This window comes from Coloeus monedula (assembly GCF_965178545.1).
Source record: "Coloeus monedula genome assembly, chromosome: 4".
Taxonomy (NCBI): domain Eukaryota; kingdom Metazoa; phylum Chordata; class Aves; order Passeriformes; family Corvidae; genus Coloeus; species Coloeus monedula.
This window is the reverse complement of record NC_138784.1, coordinates 19299369-19317999: the sequence shown is the minus strand read 5'-3', so window position 1 is coordinate 19317999 and position 18631 is coordinate 19299369. Positions and strand designations below refer to the sequence as shown.

General features: G+C 41.8%; 1 protein-coding gene across 1 annotated transcript in view; it reads right to left on the bottom strand.

Moving 5' to 3' along the window:
• The window catches only part of CAPRIN2 (caprin family member 2), a gene marked incomplete at its 3' end in the record, with an annotated part of 32833 nt that extends 16316 nt beyond the window's left edge, over positions 1 to 16517 (bottom strand). Inside the window, exons 1-10 of the mRNA XM_082279814.1 lie at positions 16509 to 16517; positions 15121 to 15383; positions 13362 to 13424; positions 10177 to 10263; positions 8082 to 8320; positions 6775 to 6857; positions 4735 to 4896; positions 4200 to 4243; positions 2013 to 2858; positions 1084 to 1125 (exon numbers count right to left, since the gene is read on the bottom strand). Of these exons, the coding sequence (XP_082135940.1) occupies positions 1084 to 1125; positions 2013 to 2858; positions 4200 to 4243; positions 4735 to 4896; positions 6775 to 6857; positions 8082 to 8320; positions 10177 to 10263; positions 13362 to 13424; positions 15121 to 15369 (1815 nt within the window). The 5' untranslated portion in view covers positions 15370 to 15383; positions 16509 to 16517. The remainder of the gene's footprint in view (positions 1 to 1083; positions 1126 to 2012; positions 2859 to 4199; positions 4244 to 4734; positions 4897 to 6774; positions 6858 to 8081; positions 8321 to 10176; positions 10264 to 13361; positions 13425 to 15120; positions 15384 to 16508) is intronic.
• Between the last annotated feature and the right edge of the window lie 2114 nt (positions 16518 to 18631).

Below are 18631 nucleotides of genomic sequence, written 5' to 3'. Positions count from 1 at the left end.
TCAGCTCTAACCAAGTTTGCACAAACATTTAAACAGAACAACAGTTAAACAGGTCTGCACATCAGCTCACCCTTCTATCTTCGGCTCAGCTTCTTAGGTATGGCACCTTAAGGTACATTAAGTTAAATAAGCATATTTAAATACCTCAAAACATAGGTTTTTTTAAAGACCTCGGAGCTCTAACAGTTTCAGCTCAGATGGCAGCAGCAGTGGCACAAGTCTTTTATCTGACATGCCTACATCCTTGCACAAGAGCATTTATAGATTCTCAGAGTTAAACAGATCCAACTATAGCACTGCATTGCCTCTTTTTTATATAAGCAAGTGCAAGAAAAATCGTTATCTGAAAAGTTTAACATGATTTTAATTGTTCTTTTTATGGACCTCAAGTCAAAGATGTCTTTTTTAAAAAGCTGGTTATGGAAACTATTTATGTTGACAGTACACTGTTCTCTACTCTATTGAATATACTTTTGATATTAGGATTTCTCAATAGCTACTAAGCAAAAATAAAGCCAGCTGATGCTTTCCTATGGTCTATGTAAATCCAAGTTTGAATACTATAAAACACTCTTTGTTTACTTAATTCAGCAATCCCCCTTCAGTGACCTCACATTCCAGCATTTCGTTTAATTTTGCCAGTATATGCACACCTGCACACTACCAGGGAGATTCTGAAGCCGTTTGCAAGTTTCTTCAGATGACTGGAAACCCTCCTTTTTTACTCGCTGCAGCAAAGTTTTCTCAACCACTTAAGCCATCCATCCATCCCATACAAAAACAAGAGGAAGTATCTTCTCATTAGGAAGCATCTTGCATTTAAGGTAATCTGACACCAGAAATTCCAAGGCACCTTACAAGTGCTTGAGACTATTCCAATACCTAGTTTCAGTTACAGGAATACTGTGCATAGTTGGGTGCACAACACCTATTTGTGCTCAGAGTTACTTAGTGAGGCAACCAGCTTTTCTACCTGTACCACCACCACCAGTGGACACAAGATTCTACATAGCTTAGTGTAAAGATGGATCAAGCTGAAACACCATAATCCCATGCTGTTACCCAGTGCTGCATGTTACATACTCTTTTAATCTCGGGTTCAACCTTCTGTTTGCGGTCTCGCCTCTAGGCACAAGAATATCCATTTTTCAGTTAAGTCAAGTTTACTGACAAGATACAAGCTTAATCATTTGCCATGAGAAACATGGGACATACTGATTCCTGCTTTCTTGCAGGAAGATAGTAGTGGTGACAACACTGTGCACAAAGAAGTGCTCAATTCCCCATATTTTCTTCCTCAAGTCTACCTTTAGAGTAACACTTCTTAGTGTCTAAGGCAGACATAGCAGAGCTCAGTTACCTGTTTTTACAGTGATCAGCATCAATGCTACCCAAGCTCAGGTGAGAAAGAAGGTAATGTGCCCAAAGGGTAGCAGCCTGCTCAGCTGTAAGCCATGCAATGGCTTTCATTTTACATTTCTAACACTCTGCTATTGTTAGACTCCCAGGACAGCAGTATGGTTTATGCATTCATCTGGAAATACATATTTAAGCCCCTGTACAGTTGGTATTGCTTGATCTAGACATTAGATCTCTCTTGAATCAGCAGCTATTTTAATCAAAAGCCTAAAAATTACTGAAGTGTTATTTGCATGCAGCCACAAAGTATTTGATCCCTGGATGAGTCATACCTGCTTTGTACTGCTAACAGTGGACAGAGCCAATAGCTACAGATGAACGAAGTTAATTCTTCTGTCTTATGCATAAAGCAGTTATTCAAGGTTCAAACACAGCAATACTTTGCTGATGTAAAAAACAAAGCAGACCATCTTGCTATTCAAATATAAACTTTATCCGCCAGAATTATTTCCCCCAAGAAAGAATGAAATGGGAGTCTAAATATTGGTCTACAAAATACACCTTATACACCTCTGCTTGGTGTATAGGTGGCTTTATTCCAATACACTAATGTCAAAAGCTTATGACAGATAATACTACATATGCCAACTCACTTCTTTGGGTTCCATATCAAACTTCTTTGGCCCCATCTGTTCCTTTGGCCCCATACTGGCAGCTGCCCAGGACTTCGGAGGGTTCTGTAACTGCGGTGATGACACTTGCTGCTGCCTGTCAGCTTTTTCCCAAGCCTCTCGAGTCTCCTGCTTCTTTTGTTCTGGCTCCTCCCTAACATGTGCAGCCCAAGCCTTCACAGGCTCCTGCTTCTTTTGCTCTGGCTCTTCCCTAACAGGCACTTCCCATGTTTTCATAGGGTCTGGCTTCTTTTGTTCTGGTTGCTCCCTAGTTTGGGTTACCCAAGGTTTTGGAGATTCCTGCTTTTCTTCTGGTTCTTCCTTAACTTTGGTTACCCAAGGTTTTGAGGACTCCTGCTTTTTCTGCTCCTGCTCTTCCCTAACTTTTGTTACCCATGGCTTAGGTGATTCCTGTTTCTTCTGGTCCTGCTCTTCCCTAACCTTTGCTACCCAGGGTTTGGGAGACTCCTGCTCCTCTCGGACACGTGCTACCCATGCCTTTGGAGCTTCCAGCTTCTTCTGTTGTTCCTCCTCCCCACGGGTCTCCCAGGGCTTTGCAGACTCACGCTTCTGTTCCTCCTCTTTAGCACGAGCTTCCCAAGGCTTTGGAGAATCTGGTCTTTTTAGTTCTTGCTGTCTAACACGAGCTTCCCAAGGCTTTAAGATCTCTTGTTTCTGCTTCTGTTCCTGCTCTTCAATATCAACAAGCATCTCCCAGGACTTTGGAGGTTCTTGCTTTCTAGCACACTCGGCTTCCCAAGATCTGGGCTCTTCTGGCTTCTTCTTGACAGAGTATTCTGCCTCAGGCAAATAACGCCTGTTGAGAAACTATATAGACCAAAGAAACTTAATGGCTCCCAAGAATACATTTTGCTACTACAGTTCAGGTCAGTTAAATTAGGTCACCCAGCTACTGAAAACTGCTGACTAAAAGCAGAACCTAGACAGTCTAAGCACTAGTCATAGAAACCGTGTGGACAGCCATGGCTTTATCCTGCAACACTGCAGACTAGCTTTGCTTGGCATGCCACAGAGAAACAGGGAACAGTGCTGAACAGCACAAGTAAAACCCAGCTGAATGAATCTACTGCCCTTACTCTCAGTGCTACCTGATGTTCCTAGACAGTGACAATACTATATTTAATTGTGATTTTTATAAAGGTAGCTCTCCTTCTAAGCACCTACAAAGCTTTGGTACTATATTAGACATTCTGCTAAGTGCCCCAAAATATTAGACCCGGTAACCAAGTATAACCCTCAATCTTAGTGGAGTTTTAATACTAAAATGTCACCAGATTCTCAGATTTAGTACCACTGGACTTCAACTGCAGGCTGTTTAGTGTCAGTAAGTCTGAGAGTTCAGTGATGATGTCTTAAGTTTTTCTAAGTTACCACTTTGTCATGAACAGGAAATAAATACATGAAGTGAAGAATGTACAAGGCTCACTGGCTGAGATCTTTTTTCTGACTAGACATCAGATGAGTGTTAGGTAACAGTGCTACCAGTAAGTTACAAAGACTTGTTCTAGAGTACACCCTCTAGTGGGACACCTTGGAAACAAGGATTCAGCATTTTAAGAACCAGTATTTCCACTTGGAAAAAAGACACCCTTCCCCACCTTTTGAACCAGGTCTAATGATTTCTATGCTACTGACAGTCAAAGCTTGAGTACGGGAGTCTGAAGAGCTGCTGAAACAGGTCTACACAACCTGTGCACACAAGTCTGTCTTGGGTTTCCTACCTTCCTGACAAATCAGAGTAAGACCAGCATCATTCTCAACCCCACCAATATCAAGCCTACTGCAACAAGCTTAGCTTTTATGGAAAGCTTTAGTAAATGTGTATTTTCTCTATTCCACAGTACACAAAAGATCAGTGTTTCCACTCTAAAGGCTGATGCTTTGTTTTATTCAGGAAAGTGCCAGAGCATTAAAGTACTATACTGCTTCATATAATCCTGCTCCATTTATCCCAAAATATCCCAGATGCCATAAATTTGGGGTTACAAATGGAAATGTAAGCAAGTCTTTAACACTTCCTACATCCAGCAACACCTAGATTGCTGTTCAGACTCCCTTTTTAAGTTTAAAAAAGGGCTGCAAAACAGCATTTATGTGTCTGATAAATCACAATACTAAAGGCAAGCAATTAACAGTAGAGTATCTTACCTCCTGTGGCTGTATTTCAGACTTCATAAGCTCCATAATGGATTCTAGAGAAAGGATGTTAATTTGTTTCAACTGATCAAATGCAGAAAGGCAGATCAAACAGTAGCAACTCCTTAAATCTATTTTAAATAGTAGTACCAGTTGCTAAACCAGATATTCTGAAAGCTGAGCTTGCCATTCTATTTGTAGACAAGCTTTTACTTTATGACTAGCTTTTACAGTTTCAGTAGTTTAAACAAACATTTTATAGTCTTCATAATTTTGTTATCCTAATATGTAACATTCTCTACACACCAGACAGTTCCCAGATCTTCAGCTTGCTCAGAGGGCAATAGCATTATATTGTTATGAATTAATGTTTTTTCTACATTATTAGCTAGAATAGGGTTGCAAGCCCTGCAGGTTCCATTTCAGTTACTACCTTGCAAGTAAGCAACAGCACAGCATCAGATTTAGCACCAAGCTACGCACAGTCAGTGCTCAGTTCGAGCCTTTCCCAACACTGATATAAAAGTTGAACCCCGAAATATTCCACCTGGTTCTTTGACAGACTCTCCTTTTGACATCTGTCTTGTTTTCTCAGGTTTTCTATTTACTTCTTCCAATTCTTTTACTGGCACAGTGGTGCGAGGAGTCGGAATACTTTCAAAGTAGCCAGAGTCTAGAAGTTTGGATAACAGGTCCTTCATGTGTTTATCTAAAGAGTAAAAGTCCATAAAGTTAAAATCGGAAAACCTGAAATTAAGGGGTATTCAAATTACTGATTAAGACTTGGTACTTCCTCCCTTTATATGAACTACAGTTTCTCACATCTTATCAAGCTATAGCAATAAAATGTTTTAGTAAAGGAAATTATTTATTAGACTGCTTAATTTAATGTAGTTGAAAACATCTTTGCAATCCCAGGGCAAGACTGCAGCTTGTGTTTAAATGTCCACAAGGTAAACACTGAGCCACCTGGTCTCCCACATGCTTAGAAAGGGCTTTGTTTACCATGTATAAAGCTAGCCAGCATCAACACTAAAATTAGGTGAGACTGCAACAGAGGGAAAGCTAAACAGCCACAATGGAATTACTCTACAAGACCCTCTTGCTGGTAACAGGACGGTGTCTCAGAAGGAAAAGTTAAGAACTACAGAAACAAGCAAGGGAAATGCAAGGGACTGTTCGCAGACTGAACTTACTCCTCTGAAGCTGGAAAAGATTCAAAGCTGACATGGTTGAACAAAAGCTTATCTGTGTACTCTCAGTACTCTGAGAAGCACTGTCCAGTTTGCTCCTCTGTGCAAACAAGAGACAGCAGCTTCGAGTAGAGAGTAAGACCTCAGAAGTAACAGCGATTCTAGAAATTGTTTCAGAGGAGCTGGAAACAGGGCAGCCTTGAGAACAGGAGGAACATTCAGTGAAAGATCACTCCTACTAGTGACAACCACACAAACAAGAATTGTAGCTAGAATTTAATATGGCTATAAAAAAACTGTCTTCCAAGGCAATGAACAATAAAACAACCTAACAGCTTTATCTGAAATCTAGCTTGCATAGAAAGGGATCCAAGACTGACACCAAAGGGATAGAGATACTAATAAACAATCTATTCATGTCAACAGATACAAGGCTAAGGTTACCAGCCTGCAGCAATCCAAGCTTGCAGCTTGTCCAGAACTACATGGAAAGATTTAACACCTAGTTTTCAGTTCAGCTACCCATATGTGGAAGTTAGACAGGGCACTCTAATGCTCTGGTCTAACAGTTTCAGCACTGTTGTCAGTAACAAATGAAAGATTCCTGCCACACAGCTGCTACAAGATCAGCATAAACACAACAAGCAAGGGCTGTTTGCAATAGGAAAGACACTACAACTCAATTAAGGACAGTTTCCTCACAAACAAGTTGTAAATAGGAACACAATGTGTATGTTGGCTTACAACCAGGGATTTTGGAACTATGCCACAGAGTCCCACAGATTTTGGTATGCTTGAAAAGTAAGGACACTTGCATTACATCAAAAAAAGACAGAAAGACTGCACTGTGCATGATGAGAGATCCCAGCAAGTTCTATTAATGACTACCCTTTTCCCTAGTGTGGAATCCTGCACTGTAGGGAGACAACAGGTATGAGTCTAAAATTCCAACAAAGAAAGCAGACTCTTCAATGCCGTGGGACCTTCAGCCCAGGGCCAATGAAGCTTTGTAATACATCAGTGTACCCAACTAAGCATTTCGTGGCTGGGTACTGTTCTAAGCTTAACCCATTTGCACATAACCATACAAAAACCTTCCCACTGTTCTGTAAGGTATTCATGCATCAGGTTTTGAATTGCTACCATCATTATTCCTCAAAAATATGCTAGTACACTGGTAGAAGAGTAAGTCTTGACTGGAAAACAAAAGCATGTGGCATTGTGATTGACCTGTACTTAACTGAACCAGGAACAGCTATTCATCCTTGTATAATCAAGATACACACATCTCTTGAAAGTGTTTAAGCCTTCCATGTGTATCCACTGGTTTTAAGATGTTTAACAAGCACACAAATTTTACAACTTTAAGTTATTTCTCTAGATGAGACACTCACATGTTGTTCCAACCACAGGTTTCTCACTTCCTTCTAGAAGGTCCCAGAAGTAGAGAGATGATTGTTCCATCTGGTCTTCAACACTAAAACAAATGACAGTTTTACCAGGTAGAATCATAGCCAAGATCAAGTGCTGCACTATCCCAATACCCCCCATTTTATGACATTGACTAATGTCCACCCTTCCAAACCAAGGCTGCATACACCAAGTGAATGCAAGCCCTGAGATCACTGGAAGCAATTTATCTCTGTTTGCACAGGATTTAACCTAGCAAACCTAATTTCTTTTGTTGGTCAATATAAAGATCCTAAGCACTGCCCCACAAGACCATATGGCTGAACTTCATTCCAAGCCAGGATTCCCAAACAGGGCAACAATTGCTGTTTAATCAGCTGGTCACAATTACTGGATGAACACATACAGGTGCAACCAACAACAGCTGCCATTCTCTAACTAGCAGCTACTGGGAAACTTTGCCAGAAGTCCAAGATCCACCGCCTCCAGAAGACCAAATTTGCAGTCCACTGCAATGAAACACAGTATCCCAAAGGAAAGGATTATGCTTCTTGTAGAAGTAATACCATAAGAGTAACCTAGAAACGACGTGACTTCATTGGGATGAGACACTCCTGTTGTGTAGCTTTTTATAAGCAGCTGTTCTTTGGAAGTTAACTAAAGAACGAAGATTAGGCAATTCTAGTGTATGACAAGTGACTGGAATTTTGAGGCACTTAAAGAATTAGCCGATATTCAAACATGACTTATGGATAAAGGGTTTCAGCTTGCCATATAATAACTACTTGTTCCATATTCCAATACAATTCTTACTGCACTACCTTACCAGACAGGCTGTCACACTAAGCATGAGCCATCGCAGCACCAGAGCAGTGCCACATGAGCACTGATGCTGACATTATCTCTGTTGACAACCAGGTAACATGCATGACATTTAGTGCTGAGGTACCAAAAACTTCAGGCAATTTTTTAAAACCACTTCGAAGCTAATAGCAAGAGCACCTCAGTAGCACCATCTTACATTCCTCTGGAATAAAGATGCACATCTGAATCATCAATGTAAATGGAATACAGAAGAGTTCTGATTTTACTGCACTTTTTTCACTTCATGAACAGTGAGACCTCAGGGAAGCAGCACATCCCCAGCCTCCCTGCTCAGGATGGTATTGGATTGAAGAGAATTTTAATTAATGTTCCAAAACACAGTATTTAAAGACATGGCAGTGCCAAACAAAAGACATTTAGCACAATGAATGAAGCATACTAATTAGACAAAAACCCCTGAACTTACCTCAAGTTCTCATTTCTTTCTGGACACGTCAGTTTTGCAAATCTTATGAGGTAGTCTAGTTCTTTAGAAGGCAAGTATATTGCACCATTCACACCACCTTTGAAATCTTTCTGAACATGCTCTTGAGTGAAGTTCTGCAGCACGTACTGGACTTGAAGTATTGTACGCAGCTTTTTCTTCTCTGCTTCAAGCTTCAGTAGACTCTCTCTCCGCTGAGCCTTCTTCTGTGCTTTCAGCAGCTATTTTAATGCACAAATTCAACAATTAAACACAATTTAGTGTGTTTAATCCTGTTTAGTAACAAAATTCTAGGATAAAACATTGAGTTCTAGTATTGGTTATCCTACAATGAAGAAACCAACTATTAATTTTGGTTAGATAACAAACTCCTAACTCTTCAGATATCCAGAATCTTTTAAGCTCTTCCTTTGGAAAACCTCCCCATTTATCTACTAATTCTCTACACATCTAACTTTCAGTTGTTTTATTGTAACAGCTTTTAAAGAAATGGATAGAATCGATACCAGTGCACAAATCCAAACCCAGCTGACCTTTAACATTTGCCACAAAGTTAGAGATGCAGAAATTGTCTCAACTTCCTCCTAGTAAGACAACTACTCTTCACTTTTAAATACTCCAGCTTAAAGGATACAGCAGACTCCAACAATTATTTCTGTTGGCAGAAGACTGAATTCTCATTAAATAAGCAACACCAGGAGTTATAGAACACATACAGAATATGCATTCAAGTTTCTCATCATGCACTAATAGAACTACCCAGCAGAAGTTATCCAAGTAACTGCAGAATTTAAAATGCCTCAGTAGGTGTCAAGATCTATGAATTTTTTTTTCCTACAAGACACTGCAAAGGATGCAAGGATGCTGTTGCCAGAATGGCCCCTAGTGTTCCAGTAATGGCTATTGGCTATAGAATCCATACCAGCAGAAGCAGAGCCAGGTTAAAAACAAGGTGGGTTAGCCTTTAAATGCAGCACAAGTCCAAGAACAAACATGAGCCGGTAGAAGTTAATGCTGGATTACAAAAAACACCTGCTCAAAGATACACTGGGTCACAAGGTACCAGTCCTTCAGCATTCTGTAGGAGGCAGAGAAATAATGCCAGAGCAGTGACTAATCATGTTTAGCATCCCTACCACTACCTTGGATCAAAGCTTCCATAAGTGTAGAATTTGCTTGAGCCAAGAGACCAGTTTCTCCAAAGACAAAACAGTTGCTTACATAAAAATAATGTACATAGTGCTTTAAATCCTGAACAAAGACCTAAATAAAGCCCTAAATCTGTGACTTGCCACAATTAGAAACAGCTACAGCAGATTAAGTAGCAAACTCCACAAGCTTCAGTTAAATTTTACTGAGGGATGTACTTCTCATCAAAGCCAAAGTGATTTAACACCAGCACTTTCCCTCACCAGAAACATTAAAAATTCACTTGGGAAGGGATCTTGGAACATTGTCTAGCCAGGCCTCCAGAAAGGCTACACTGAATCAAGACCAGATTGCTTGGAGCTTTGCACAGTCAGGTGCTGAAGAAATCCAAGGACAGATTTTACCACTTCCCTAGGCAGCCTGCTTCTAATGCTTAATCATCCACCGAGTGACCATTTCCTCTTACCTGGTTGGAGTCTATTTCAATTACTGATCATTGCTTCTCCTACCACATCTCTCAGCAAAAGTCCCACCTCCACCCTTTCAGTATTTGGGATCTGAAGGATAATAGTGCATCTCCTGGCAAGCCTTCACTTCACCAGGCCCAACAAGCCCAGTAGTTCCAGGCTCTCCTCACAGGTCTCATTTTCCAGGCCCCAGCCACTCAGAGACCCACCACTGGAGTCACTGAAGCTTCTCCACCCTTTGCCTACCAAGTAGTCAGAAACAGAAAACTGGTTAACAAGTACCAATAATCAGTTCTCCTTAATCTATTGCTCCTCAGTCTCTGCATAGGCTTCACTACTCCAGAGAAACAAGACAGGAACTTCTTAGTATGGGGTGTACTAGAATAGAAGTGTAGCCATTAAAGATGCAGCACAAATTTTGAAGGTACCTCCTGTCAATACAGAGAAGAACAGTTACTTACATCTTGGCTAAGTCCTGAAAAAGTCTTCTGAAGCTCCTTGGCAAATTCCAGGTTGTGCACTACTTCATCATATTTCTCTACTGCCTCCTACAAAGCAATAGATAAAAATGTATTTTTCACACTTAAGACTACTCATTGCACTCAATTGCCTTGTACTTAAATTCTCATTGTGAAGCAGTCATTTAGTGTGTCCTTTTCTGAAATTGTAGCTTTTTAAAGATACTATGTCTGTAGCTGGTACTTTAACTTTAGTTGTAAATACCATTCACCCGTGACTGTCTCTGATGCAGCTCAAAGCCAGCTCACACCACCAGACAGATATCCTACAAGTTTGCCTATATAGGTCTTGGCAATCAGAGGCAAAGAGCTATTTAAAATCAGTCTGAGAGCCTGGAAGGAATACAGGAGAAGTTCAGCACAGATCTTCTACCCTCATGCTTAACTGAATGCCTTTACAGAAAATTTGTACAAACTTTAGAAATATACAAGGCAAGCCATACCTTCAGAAAAAAGTCTTTCCAATTTAGTTTCCACAGAAGAAGCCACATTCTTGTCTTCATAAATGGCTTTAACCAGTATTTTACTGGCTAGTATTCAAAAAGACTAATTGCAGTAGATTATTAATTGCATTTTAATGAATCAGTTAATTTCCCTAAGTTCCCTTGACATCTCTGAAGACAGAAAAATGCTGTAGTTCAGACATGCTGCCCATATCTTCATACCACAAGGCATGCCTGGGAAGTAACAAGCTTAATTCCAGTTGTTCACGTGTGCTTTACACTCAGTTTGGTTTATGCTCCTGACATGATATCACAGGTTTCTCTAGAAGAGGCCCATCAGTCCAATATAAAGCTCTTTCACAGCAGTGTCAGTGTTAAGCATTTCATCAGTGCACTGACAAAAGCTTAATCTACTGTTCCAATAAGACTTGGGACATCTGCAAATTCCATGTGTTCCTAAGCAACTGGAAAACAAGTTATACATTCATTTGTTCAGTTTGATTGCTCAGTTACTTTTATTCACTTGTTTGTGCTATACTAGACACTACCAGGACTAAATGCCACTCAACACAAAGTGCAAGCACTCACCTGGTAGTTTAAGTTGTCTTCACACAATTTACCAAGCAGCTTTGAAGTACTATTTAGCAATTCACCTAACACTTGAGAGAATGACTTCTAAGGCTCTAGAGCCACACATTTGAGGAAGACTCACAATTAACACCAACAATTTACCAGTCAGGTTACAATAATTGTGCTTTTAACAACACAAATTGCAGAGTAAAACTGCCTACCTGAAAACATCAAAAACAGCTACCCCTGCTCTCCTGACAAGCTGTAACTCAGCCCACAGGAAAGCAATAGCTTTCTTCTGTCACACCTGTTATTAACATTCATTAACAGCATGTTGGAAGAACAGTACTGAGGAAAATCTGCTCAGCTTGCAAAAGAGCACAATACTGCCAGTAAGAGCATTTAACTTGCTGGAAGCTCCTCATTTTTGAAACAAATGTTTCCTAAAGCAAGGCTAGTGCACACATTAGGTCTGGCAGGCATGCACCATGAGTAATTACAGCTTAATCCAAATTGCTTGCAAAACTAGCTCATCACCAGACATGCACTTCTTCCTCTGTGTGAGAAAATAAAAACTATAGATAACATCAAGCTGTATTAGAGCACCACTGTGTTACAGGCAGTTGGTTTCTTTAGCTTTTAAGATCTATTAAGCTCCACTCCAGCTTCAGTTTGTATACACACCACAGACTTGCATCTGAAAGTTACAAATGCAGTATTTCTGTACCTTCACCACTGAAACAGGGGACTTCACTATTAAATACTGAGCATATATGTGCTTCTACAATAGTCACCTGGACCATCTGACTACCACTTGTCAGTTCACTATGAAGACTAAATCTAATTCTTCATTTTGGTAGCCTAAGAAAACCCAGAAACTGGGATAAAGATACTAAAATTTAAAAAGTGAAGCCCAGCTAGGAATACTAAAATCCAGTAAGCAAGTTAATGCCATTTTCCAAACACTTTCACCTAACAGCTTGTTGCAGTCCAGGGTATATACCGAAGTAGTCCATATATTTAAGACCACTCCAACTTACAGAACATTGTTCAATAGTCTCACTGTTCATGGCAGCAAACAGATTGTAAAGAACACCTATGATCTAAACACAAAAGTTTCTTGCCCACCTGATTCCAGATTGAGGAATTGAAAGGTCATCAACCTACTTCAAACTATCAGATTTAATTCATTTACTTTTGCACTTGAAATGGAAAGAGACCACACCAGATTTTGCAGTTAAGCACTAAATGATGATTTACTCCAACAGGTTGACTCTACTTCTAAGAAATTACCATTTTCCCATCTTATCCCATTTATGTCTAACTCTTTTACAAATGATTCACAGTAAGAAAATAGAATTTGTGTTCTCAGACTGCTGCACTGTGATAAAATTAGCAATCAATGACATTTTTCCAGCTGGTTCATTAGTAGGATCAGCACTATCACTGAAGTGTCAGTAGTCCTCATCAGACAGTTACTCTTTAGCAAGTGTCCACCACCTTTTAAAAATGTGACTCCTAGATTACTAGAGCAATAAACTCTTTGAATTATATGACACTGCTACTCAGATCTGCTAAAACTTTCAAGTTAAAGAAGCTTGGTTTCAGATCTAGAATTCATTCCAGCCCAAGAGAAAAAAAAAAAAGCCAGCACTGTCAGTTATATTAACAGCTACTTGTAACCAACAGCACTGTGCAGACAACAGGCAATTTCAAGTAATAGCTGCTAATGAAGAAATCAGGAAGATTAATTAGCCACCTCAATTCTTGAGGCTTGGGTTCTAACACTGCACTGCCACATAGATCAGCTGCACACAGACACCTCATTAAGAAACAGGTCCAGGAGCACTGAAGCTGAAAGTATACAGATCAAAGATAAACAGGGACCTTCTATTACTTCAGGAAACATGAAGGTTAAAACAGAAGATGGAGCTTGTGGGCTCAACATCGGCCTGATTACCAATAATTTGTTAATTTGATTTTGTGAAAAATACCTTTACAAGCCTGTAGGCACTGCTTCTGTAAAAACAATACCCTCATCTCCTTCACCAACCCATCCCTCCTGACACATCACAAGGTTTTGAGGCCCTCCACTCTTGCTTAAAGCAAGCTTACCAACTGGTCTTGATTGAGGGCTTCTCCCTTCTTCAGCCGATCTTTGTAATCTTCCAGTTTGAGCTGCAGAAAATTCAAAGTAAACATTATACCAAAATCAATATAAAAATTAAATAAGGAGTATGAGTGAAATACTGTAACATTGAATAGAAAATCTCCTACTTCCTCTTTTTCCTGGAGGAAGGAACACAAAGTTTTGCTATACCTTTGATTTGGCAATTTCAGTCTGCAGGACTGTCTACTTCCTTTCCCTACCGCTGATCTTTCAGTTCTAACTTGCTACTTTTGTTTCATGTAAGAACTGCTAATGCGTTGATCTAAGTTCTTTAAGGGGCTCCAAATACATCCAGAGTCCTTGTTGAAGTTAGGCTTGTATAGTTTTTCCAGGTCAATGCTGGAATTTAGTTTTATTATCTTTGAATAATCCTCGCTATATCTTTCCAAAATTTGGCTTCAGTTGTATCAAAAACTTGTAGCCCTGTTCCCTAAGAAAGTGGACAAGTATATTCAGGGAAGAAATAAATCTATTTCCAATATACCAAAACAGTCTTTAAGTGCTGATGTAAACAATACAAGACTAAGCTATTTGGTACTGCAAACTTCTTTAGGGAAAAGAAAGGTTGACTTCACTGCCATGAAGTAAATACTATTCCATTTGTGTCTCTAGAGCTTCACTGACACAGCACTTATAGGAGCACAGGACTAGGAATACTTTATACTCATTTTAGTAAGTCACACTTATTTGCTGATAAAGCCATAATATCATTCACATGAAAATCAAAGGTATCAGAGAAATTCACAAGAAGAAGCTTCCTTGGACAGAATTAGAATACAATACAAAGTTGTTTAATAACACAAAGAAAACATGCTTGTCTGATGTTATTCAAAATTACAGCATGATGCATGACATGAGACAGCAGTAATACTGCATCTCCTGCAGGAGGATCAAGTCCCCTAAGCACATGGCCAGATGTCTGATCTACTCTCTCCCCTTGCCTTCAGACATAACTAAAAGCTCTCCAGACATTTAGAGTAGCACAACATAGTCAGACAATTGCTTTACTTGTAATCCTGATCCAGCACTGAAAGCAACAGCACCATTATTTCTTTTATCCTACAGAAAATAACATTCTCTCAATTAAAAACCAAGCCCAAAGCCTTGTAGTCACCTGCCAATCAACTGAAAAGCCTTAGAACACTGAAGTCTGACTAGCCACAGCCACAATGTTTTAGGTGTATCATTATCTCAATTATTCTTACTAACACTGTTCTGTACCCCCAGCCTCAGAAAAACAGGTCAAAATGAGAGATCAACTTTTGGATGATTTCTGCATAAAAGTTTTCCTAGTCAGTAACATTTTCCTGTATTTAAAATATTTAAGTCAAATATTTATGCGAAGTAAAGGGCAATACATATTTAATATAATCTGACATTTCCACTGTCAGAAGAAACACTTTTTCTAATTTGCAGTTTTACAAACAACTTACATCTAAATTAATATCAGATGCATTTAATTGATGAAATATTTCTGCAAGACTATAAACCGTGTTTAAATCAGATCCAAGTTTGTTCTGAACTAATTTGGTCTAGAGAAGCATCTTCAGTTTTGATCAACAAATATTTCATCTCTATATACACACACAAAACCTTATTCCAGCTATTAAAAATACTGGAAATAACATTAAATGTTATTTAAAAGGCAATGAGCTTTACTATCGACAGCTTAAATAGGTGCCATCGGCAAGAAAACCGAGTTACCTTTTTTTTCTCGATGTTCCTGATCTTGTGTTTGAGGCAGATGAGCCCGTTGTCGATGTAGGTCTCATACGCCTGGGAAGGAGAGGCCGCCGTGCTCAGCGCGGACTGCAGGGGGCTGGCGGGAGCCGGGCTCTCCCCAGCCGGGGTCACCTGCTGCTTGGCCGCCTTCATCCTCTTCTCCTCCCCTTCCTCCGACCGGCCTGAAGGTGATGATGGACGATGGAAAGGGGCTTGGGAAAGCTGCACCATTGAAATGGATGGAGCTGCAAAGAAACTCTTTCATTTAGCTCTCTCACACCCTGCTCCCCCTTTTCAAGTTACATCTTTTCTTATCACATATTCAGAACGTGTAGCCACAAAACTGAGCCTCGGTACCAACCACAATTTTTCCACTCTCCTCCCTCCCTTTCAAAATATCTGCAGCAAGAATTTCAAAGCAAGGCAAACTTCGTATTGTTCGAAGCCTCCCCACCCATCCAGACAGCAAAAATCCTTTACATAGGCAGAATTAGACAGCACAGGGGATGATTCCAGAAACCCAATATAGTGACCATATAAAACTAGGCAGGTTTCCTGCACACATCACCCACAGGGGAAAAAACTGCAAGCAAGCAATTGCAAATCACGCCGCCAGCCTGGCATCCGGGCTGCAGCCTGAATGAAGATTTCGAAGTGGCATGCCTGAAGGTATAGCCCCTCTTCTTCTCACCCCCATTAAATCGGTTTTACCCTTTCACAACCTTCGCAGCAATCCAACCGAGAACTTAAAAACAATTCAGTTTAAAAAGAAAGAAAGAAAAAAAAAAAAAAAAACAAACAAAAAAGCCCCGTTTGATAAAGCAAAAAGCCGGCTTAGTTACAACAGCATCATTCCTCGTGAGGAACTGGTCCCTGCCTATACCCATCCAAAAGACGTGCCTCTGCCACGGCAAGACACCAGCTTCCATGGGAGGGGCTGTAACCTTGAGCAGAGAGTTTCTACAAGAGATGCTCGGCCACCCTCATCTTCAACTACTTACGGACACCTGCTCCTGGAAAGCAATGACACCACAATTCTGCCTGCCCGCCGCCGGGGAGGCCGCACCGCACCGCCCCGGCGGGCAACCAGGGCAAAACCTCCCTTTCCCCAGGACAGCCCCCGCCGCCGGGGGAGCCGGGGGCGGCCCTCCATCGCGTCCTTGCCAGGGATGAGCAGGAAGCTCCTCCCGGGAGGAGAAGGGCACGGCCACCGCCGCTCCCCGAGCGGGGCGGCGGCGGAGGAGTGGGGAAAAGAGGAGCAGCGGCTCCTTCCTGCCGGGTGATTCACCTCCTCCGCCTCCCGCCGCGCTGCGGGGGCCCGCGGTCCGCCAGCCCCGCACCGGCTCGCTCGCTCCCGCCTCCCCACTCACCTCGGTGCCCGCACACGCTCAGGCCCGCCCCACCGCCCGCCCCCCGCCTCATATAGCGGCGGGGCGGGGCGGCCCCGCGCCGGTCACCGCCCGCCTCCCAATGGCCGGCGCCGCCTCACCTGCCCGCCCTGCGCCGGGCCGGAGGGCGGGGCCGCGGGGCGGCTCCCGTGAAGGTCGGGGCGTCCCGCCCGGGTGTCCCCCGAGCGCTGTGTGGGAGGATGTGGGTTTCCTAGGGTGTGGGAGGTCACTCGGGTGGGACCTGGTGCTCCTGCAGAGAACTGAGCGACGGCCCTGGCGGGGAATGGGGCGTCCGGGGAGGGTGGCCCCGCCACCCGCTTCGTGGGGAAGGGACGTGAGGTGTGTCGCTCTCGGCCATGTGCCGCCCGTGAGGGAGAGGTTCGGCGCAAGGCTCTGGCGAAGCCCCGATGCGCTGTGGCGTCGCGGGTACCGCAGCAGCCTCTCACGACAGTCAGCCTGTGGCAGCTGGGCAGCTCTCCCTGAACAGCCCCGCGACAAGGGCTCCATCACCCCAGCGCAAGGGGATCCCCTCGGCCTCCTCCGGTTCACAGCGCATTGTTCAGTCACACCCTTTGGCTCCTGACTTTCCTTTAAGAAAGGAAAAGTGTTGGTCTGTGCCCGTAAACCAGCTGAAGGGTTCCTCTGGGCCCGTACAAAGTTCCTGGAGGAGACTTGCAGGGCTGTGCGTCACCTTACATATCAAAAAATGTGAATGTCCTCTAAAAATCACAGACTCAATGAGATTGGAGTCCAGCCTATGACTGAAGCCTACCATGTCAATTAGACCAAAGCACTGAGTGCCATGTCCAGTCCTTCCTTAAGCACCTTCAGGGATGGTGACTCCACCACCTCCCTGGGCAGTCCATTCCAATGTCTAATCACCCTTTTCGTGAAGAAATTCTTCCTAATGTCCAGCGTAAACCTCCCCGGCACAGTTTAGGACTATCCTCTCATCCTATCCCTTGTTACCTGGGAGAAGAACCCGACTCCCCTCTGGCTACACCCTCCTTTCAGGTGGTTGTAGAGAGTGATAAGGGGCCTCCTTTTCTCCAGGCTGAACATCCCCAGCTCCCTCAGCCACTGTCCATAGGACAACCCAATGCCACCCAACCATGTAAACTCTTGATAACTAGGAAAAGCACTTAATTGAATAGACACAATAAAGTAATCACAAACTTCGATAACCTCTAGCAATCAATGCCATGGAAGGTATCAAAGGCTGGAAGACTAGGGAAAATAGACCTTCCAAAGATCAGAGGACTAAGCTGGAATTCTGTTTTCTGTGTTTCTCTTTTTGTGGCCATTACCACCAAGAATAAATAAACCATATGGCAAGTTCATAGCAATCCTGAAGGTTGTGAAAGTAACAAAAATAGAGACATTTTGAAAGAGAGAAAAGTGAGTCAGTGAGGAGGGATTGCAAAAACGGGTTTTACAGAACACAAGAAGTGTTTATGTAGTACACAGGATGGATGAGAGAACTGGGGAAGAAAGGCTTATACATAGGAAAGATTGCATTTAAAACAAGCAAATGATAAGTGATTCAAACAATAAGGAGAATTAATGGAGTATCACAGAACCAGATTCAGCTGTATGCAACTATCTGTAGCATCCACAATCTTGCCACTTCTCAATGTGTCAAATTCTTTAATCACCTCAAAATTCTTCATTTTTTTAAAGCCCTGGCTCCTAGAATGAGGTCACTTTGTGAGGCAGTTTTCTTGACCAAAAAGAAATGCTAATGAATAAGACACAGCTTGTGTTTAAGATCAGCAGTGTGCCCTGAGAGTCCTTCTGGTAGATTTCTGTGTGTTTTTTTCAAAGCTAACACTGATGGGCTAGATCCTTGAAAATTAATTATAAAATGAACGATCAGTTAATGCATTTATTAATAGTAAGTCATAATTAATGTTCATACACCTGGGACTATTCTGTAAGTCATAATTACTGCTGACAAATTGCTTTATAGTGCACTTTTACAATTATTTGTATAAAAGAGGAAAAAATCAAAGGGAAAATTCATACAAGCCAAATTAATATTTAAAATCAAAGGATATTTTAACTTCATTTCTGAAAAAATAGAGAGTAGCTAATTGAGACTAGTG